The sequence below is a fragment of the Haliotis cracherodii genome, unplaced genomic scaffold (assembly GCF_022045235.1).
Source record: "Haliotis cracherodii isolate W230 unplaced genomic scaffold, xgHalCrac1.p SCAF_13, whole genome shotgun sequence".
Taxonomy (NCBI): Eukaryota; Metazoa; Mollusca; class Gastropoda; order Lepetellida; family Haliotidae; genus Haliotis; species Haliotis cracherodii.
Genome location: NW_027266268.1, coordinates 27312201 through 27319552, shown reverse-complemented (window position 1 = coordinate 27319552; position 7352 = coordinate 27312201). Strand labels below are relative to the sequence as shown.

The following is a 7352-nucleotide window of genomic DNA, read 5'->3' as shown; positions in this document are numbered from 1 at the left end:
ATCCCGTTATATATATCGATGGAAACGAACAAGGGAACAACGAAAACCTTAGGAAATAAGCTTTCTTGTCAGTACATTTAAAATACAAATACAAATTTAACACGTCAGAATCAAAGGTTGAGATGGTTTGTGTGCATTGTCTCCAACCCGTAGACTAGGCTTACAACAGTCGAGTGGACAACATGTTTGATAGGCATTACTTAGACGTTGGCGTATGACAAACCTTGTTTGACAACGGTATAAGCATCTATACTGACACTTCGCCTTTACAGTAAATAAAGAAGTCGTTATCGTAAAATGTGTGTCTTCTTCGAATTGTCTTCGTGCTCAAACAAGGACCTTGTGAATCGAAACGGCCACTTCATTCCCAGGTACTACCTCAGGGAAGCGCCTGAGTTCCACCTGCTTCCATTTCCCTTGGGATTCCAAGGTCTTCATGTTTTCTCTAAATACCACGGCTTTGACATCACCATCATCAGGGAACAGGTTATAGAAAGCTGTATTGATTATGTAACCACCTGTAAGGAAAACAGGAGAGGAGTTGTCTTGCATGTGCGCAACCCTGATCCGGTACTGGATTTTGGGAAGCATATAAAGCTTCCCATATTTTTTACTGGCCAACGTTTTCTAGGTCTAAAAATAATCAAACACAGTATACTAACTGCGAGCCAACCAATCAGTGTTTTAGCCCCTTAATGCCGAGCGCCAAACAGGGTAACAATAAGTATGAGCTTTAAACGTCTTTTGGTATGACGCGCAATATTGTGACGATAGCATTTGCAAGCGGTGTATTAAAGACAAGTTCTGTCAACATAGGACAGCAAAACAACATTTGGACATCATCAAAATTTTGTTACTGATTTCATGTAACCAAAGCTACGATACCGTACTAGGTTGCGATGTTTCAAGGCAATCATCATCATATTCTAACCTGGTTTGACAATGCGGATGAGTTCCTTCATTGCCTTTAATGGCAGTTTTTTCAAAACCATTGTGCTCATTACCGATATTGTCACTGCGTCATATGTATCTGAAACACAGATAAATATGTAAAATAGGTCAGATAGGTTAGAATACTCAACAAATAAAAATGTCCTCATATATTCTGACTCGGCCACGTAAAGGACAGAAACAGTGTCACGTTGCACATGTTGCACACGTTGAAGTGAAAAGGGTTAAAGGTCTCAGGCTGACAAATGTGCAGAAATATTACATTGCTTATGTCGCAATACTGAATTGTATTTCAAAACATAAAATACCACATATAATTAAAACTGTTGCGTTCAGAAAGGTATCACATGTTCATTACTGTAGGTAGGCATTTTGAAATAAATATACATACAATAATAGGATAGAGTGTGTAATTTAACAGTATTTCAGTTATGTCACGGTGTGACATCATCCTGTAAGAGGAAAACCCAAACAGAGTTCAGATGTTTCCACAGGCACATGGAAGTTACCAAGATTCATAAGCGGGCTAAATTGGGAATCGACCCATTTAGTTATCGGTATAGATACCAATATCAATAAAAGAACATATTATCACATGATATTTTATCGCCAGGCATAGATCATTCCTTCCAAACATAGGGATTTAATTTGCAAGAAACAAATAAGTTAAAAATATTCTTTTACTAGTTCCCGTCATACAGCATCCATTCGAAATATGTGTGTGCCGGTGTCGTGTCCTGATATATAAGGCCTGGCCTATAGCCAACAGGAAAACCTTTTTGGGAACATACTTTCAACATCGACTGTGCCTCACTGTCACATACAGACCATTCCCACCACGTACCATTTTCAATGTCTGTGGTATTTTCTCCTAAAACTTGAATGAAGTATCGACCATACAGTCCTTTCTTCCTTGCCTCGTCCAGCATCTTCCTCGACGGATCCAGGGCATCCATTTTTCGAAAGCCATGATGATAAAGCTGTAAAACGCATATAACATATCACTATAATAAGAGTGAGTGAGTGAGTTTGGTTTTACGCCGCTTTTAGCAATATTCCACAAATATCACGGTATCTAACTGATTTACGTCACTAACCAACATTAGTTGTCTACTTGACCTAGTTTCTGACCTGGGCATGTTTGGGTGATTATCCAGTCATACAGTTAGTAAGCTGCTTGACATATAACGCACTGATAAATACTATTCAGCTTCTATTTGCTACCTGATCTGGCTGTTATTACGACCCCAGTTGTGTAAGTGTTGGTTACTGCTTTGTACACTTTTCAGGTTGTTCCCATACTCTTTTTCCCTCTGGTATACAAAATATCAACAAACAAACAGAAACACATTCTGAATGAGTGATTGAGAATGGAGAAACATACAATCAATAAATGGATATTTGATTTAAGGGGAAGAAAATTATATGTCAGGAAATAACGATTTCGATCATATACAACATAAGTTAACACTAGATTAATAGAAACTAGATACTTGTCATTACAATTACCAGCATACTACTACCACTACTATTACTACTACTAATAATAATCATCATCATCATCATCATCATAGAATCATCATCATAGAATCATCATCATCATCATAGAATTGTTTTGATCCTCTTGTGAAGCATGTCAAGACTCATGATGAAAACAAGGCATTCCACAGTTTTCTTAAACGAGCCAAGGATATGGGACATAATCTCAATGTCAGTGTTGATTTTGTTGATGGGTCTGTACTGCTGGACGGTACAGAAATGCGTGTCAACCAAGCGAAGTGCCATCGGCCCAGACCCAGAGTTTAAGTGTAGTGTGTTGAGAAGGTAAGCAACCCTGCAGAGTCCTTCCCTTGGAGGAAGTCGACTGGCCTGAAAAGTGAAACAGATTACTTTCTGATTGCTGCTCAGGACCAGTCACTTCCCATTCGAAACCGTCAATGTGTGATTTTGCATCAAACACAGTATCTTAAGCGACATGATAGTGTGGTTCGATGATATTATTACCGTCTTCGCCATGCTTGTGGTTTTGAGGTCCATCCATGGTACGACCCAGAATATATCGAGGGCGTCATGGAAAATGAGATACTGATCTTGTCCTTTATGATAAATCCAAAGAAATCATTTATATCATTGAATTTTCTGTCCCTTTAGACACTAATGTGAATGACAAGATTTCAGGAAAAACATGGCAAATATGCGGACCTCACTTTCGAAATGTCACGCTTGCATCCCAAGTACCAAGTTGTCCGACTCCCCATTGTTTTCGGGGCCTTAGGTTGGGTACCTCCTAATCTGTTGACTGGCATTGGGAGAGTACCCGGGTTTGCTACCAGGAATACAGCCCTTCTGACAATCTGGGTATTCACATTCTCCGAAAAGTTCTCAGCGCTTCCTGGGAGAAGTCCCATTCGCTGTCCGGGCTGCGTGTGGAGTGGGCAAGGGTCCTGTGCTGATGTGCCAGAATCACCCAAACCTTCTTGGCTACATTTATTTATTTTTATCTGTATATCATAATAATACTAATAAGCAGTGATATATAATGTTACCCCCACTGACCTCGACCACATATGAAGGTTACCGTGTATGCGATCGCGGTCCTTGCCTTAGCCATAACGTAAAGCAAGTTTTATCAAATTCTAATCATACATGCTCTTTCTGTACATTGAGTGGCCTTGGCCTACAGTGTAATCCAGTTATATATCAGACATATTCCCCTTTATAAAATTATATCAGGTATCAAGAGCGTGTAGTGAGAAAAACAATTTCGGCGGTGCCGTACCTCGAATTTCAGCAAACACATTTAGCAGCCTCCTTTACATGGTACATAAGTATTACATTTAGTTATTTTCTTCTAATCATCTCGCAGTTTTCTAAATACCAACTACAAGGAAATACATGTGGTCGAGACAGACAGACATACAGACAGACAGATACCAACCTGATCTGCACAAAGGCCTGTTCCGGCAGCCACATCCAGGATATAAACATCTTTTCTTTTGCCAAGAAACAGGTCAGCAGTCGTCTGTGCAGTCTTCATTGGACACGTGAAGTTCATCACTTCCATAATCTTTTGCAAAATTAAAAGAATATAAGTGGATTCTTTTTGTTTGTGAATCGATACGCACATAAATTATGCACAGTAGACATTCAATGTGGTTTGCAGTTGTTTCAATAATGATGGAGATATCCTCGTAAAAGCTTGACAATGAGCGAGAAGAGAAATATCTCGTCATACTTCAAATTTATGGTCGGAATCGTACAATCGACGATCCTGTTTTTGGCAGATATGTCTTACAGATATTGAAAGGGTTTTGTTAAGATTTTGTAAACAAAAAGATAAATGCGGAAATGGAAATTGTTCACGTATCATAAATATGTTTCAATTTAGTTCATCGGGTCATGAAATATCCATGGCACTGTTAAACTGTGCATATGTTTAAGCACATATAAGTTATACTTGGTCATGAAGTTTCTGGATATGGGTATTTTATCTGTAGTCTTGACAAAGGAAGTTTTACTATACCAGCGGAAAATAGTAACTGTACTTCATATGAAGTGGTGTAAAGTTTATGTTATACAAAATAACAACATAATATGCTTTATCAAGTATTCAACTTAAAAAGATAATTGCACTGCCTAAACAGTAATCAACTCATTAAAACGGGGTCCGAAATTCACGCCAACACCAAACCAAAACAAAGAACAGTTGAAAGTGGATATCGTTTTTGTAGACAACAGAGAGTTGTGGAATATTATATCTGGAAACTAACGACCAAGAAAATGTTACAGTACAGAAAACGAAAAGCACATAAAACATTGTTCTAATGAGCGTCATGAAGAAGAACAAGAATATCTTTTTACCACAATGCTGAAACTGCAAACCTTATGGACTGCTAAAAATACACAAAAGTCCAGAAATAATCTCAGCAGTAATGGAACAGAATTGTTAATATGTTGAATCAAGAACCCCAAAGGCTTATCAATTAGACCCATTGTTAGAGGCCCCAATAGATATGTGGACGACTGTTTTAATAATCTGTTATCAACAGCTGAAGAAATAGACGGAAGATTCTTGATTCGATCCATCCTTTGATTTCCTTTGCTATGGAATGTGACCATAATAAGATTTCAACTTTGGGCGCGAAAATTAAAAAGCAAGGAGACAAATAGAAAGTCGACGGACACGCATGAACGCCTACATTTCATTTCATTTCATACCATATGCCGCACACTAAAATCTATATTCCATATTCAATGGCAAGAATGGTATACTATTCTTTCGGACGTTGACACAAGAAACCTAAAGAATAGAAGAATTAAAAACCTATCGACAACTACAAGGATACCAATATGGAGTGGTTGAAGAGTGATTGAGTGAGTGAGTTGGGTTTAACGCCGCTTTTAACAGTATTCCAGTTACATCACGGCGTGTCAGCTTAATGTGGGAGGAAAGCCCGAAGTGATGCAGGTCTCAGACGTTTACCACTTCGGTGAAACCCATGAGCACAGGTATGGTGCTGACAAACCTAGAAACATAATCGGGGTGAACCGGGATTCGAACCCACAATCATAGGTTTCTGGCGCGTCCAGGGGACGCAACTCTGCACAGCGAATAGCGGCGCCTTAGACGACTGGGCCACCCGTGCCCCCGAGTGGTCGAAGACGCTGTAAACAAAGCAATGAAACTCCCTTGGAAAACACTGATAAAAACAAAACAAACAGATACAGACACGGGCATTCTTCCATTTGTGTGTACCTTCAATCTTAATAACTGTTACAGTAAAATAATGCCCCTTATAAAAGCCAATCTTCCAATTCCACAACAAAGTGAATTTTCTTTTATCTTAGCGTAAACTTATACGCAGCACTAGACAGCCTAAAAGTCACAAACAAATCCTTTGTCATCTAATTACTCACAAAATACAAATGCCATCAGTGTCACAAAATGTCGCACACCTCGATGTGGAACTTGCCAAATAATAATTGAAGATTGCAAATTTAAATTTTGCGAGGATAAACTATTTATTGTCAAAAACCACATGGACTGTCGCAGTAAAGATGGTATATATGTTTTAACATGTGCGAGAGTTGGTGAGCATTAAATTGGGGAATCTGGTTTGCAACTAAACCACCGCATGACTGTACACAGACAGCACATTCGAGACCCAAATGTACGTTGCATATATGTAAGCCAACACATTGATGACTGCGGGAGTGGCCATGTGACTGTCTTTCCGTTTTATAAATTGTTTAACAATGATAAACATTTACGAATGGAAAAAGAACAGATGTTCATTAGTTTTTTAAACCGAAACCTAATGCAAAAGTATTATTTTCAGAAATTCCCCATGTGGTTCTGTGTTTATATGTGTATTCACACCACGATGTTTGCTTCGATTCCACACATGGGTACAATGTGTGGAGCTCATTTCTGATGTCCCCCGCAGTGAAATTGCTCGAACATGGGGTACTCACTCACTCACTAACTCACAATGTATAAAATGTACACCTCACACCATTATCAATAAATCTGACGTCAGTTGCATTATGACGTCAAAAACATATGTATATATTTCTGTTTAGAATATAAACACCGGAAATCTAAGGTCTTGTGTGTGAGGGAGTGAGTTAATATTTAACGTCACATCGGCAATATTTCAGCCATATCGTGACGAGTAAGGTCTTGTGAAATTCAAGAGCTTTCTCTATTGTAACCTGATCACCATCTGATCATAGTCAAAGCAAACTGAGTATGTATACGCTATCTACAAATCTTCTAAATACATGCATGTCATTTCTGTTTGTGGAGATGACATAATCAAAGCGTTTATATAATTTATACACCTGAAATCATTAGTGTTCATTGTCCGATACCAACCTTTTCATATTGTTGGCTGCTTTGGGAAAACCGTCCAATAATATCTTCTCTGCTAGTTTCCTCGTCCCCAATAAGGTAGTCAACCATAGCCTTGGCTTCCTCTCTCTCTTTCTGTGTCATGCTCGCGGGGGATGACTCACTCATAGTTCCTAGAATGTAAATGTTATTCTATATAAACTCCCGGCTAATTGAAAGTATACATCCATGTTTGACGATGGCTAAAACGTAAACAGAAAAGTAATAGCTATTCGATGGTGATGACTTTAATAGTGTTTAGGCCACGTTTTCAGCCTGGTAACGTTTTGATAACGTTTTTCATTTTGGAGTCAAATCCAATTTTCAGTTGTATTCTGTCTTTTGCTTGGTAGTTTAGTACATTCATCAACATTAGTCTTAGTTTTATTAAAGCTTGCATGTATATGCTGTGGCAACAGTTGCAGCGCTAAATATTCACGTCAACATTATACGTTTGTCTATACTGTAACAACCTGCTGCAGCGTAGTTATATACACGTCAGATTCAG

At 38.6% G+C, this 7352-nt stretch overlaps 1 protein-coding gene across 1 annotated transcript; it reads right to left on the bottom strand.

The window, feature by feature from the left end:
• Window positions 1–327: 327 nt before the first annotated feature.
• Window positions 328–6973, bottom strand: LOC139459118 (methyltransferase-like protein 27). Its single transcript, XM_071240566.1, has 5 exons — window positions 6830–6973; window positions 3890–4018; window positions 1796–1931; window positions 932–1030; window positions 328–518 (listed from the first exon to the last, which is right to left on the bottom strand). Exons 1-5 carry the CDS (start codon window positions 6971–6973, stop codon window positions 328–330), a joined length of 699 nt encoding a protein of 232 aa, XP_071096667.1.
• Between the last annotated feature and the right edge of the window lie 379 nt (window positions 6974–7352).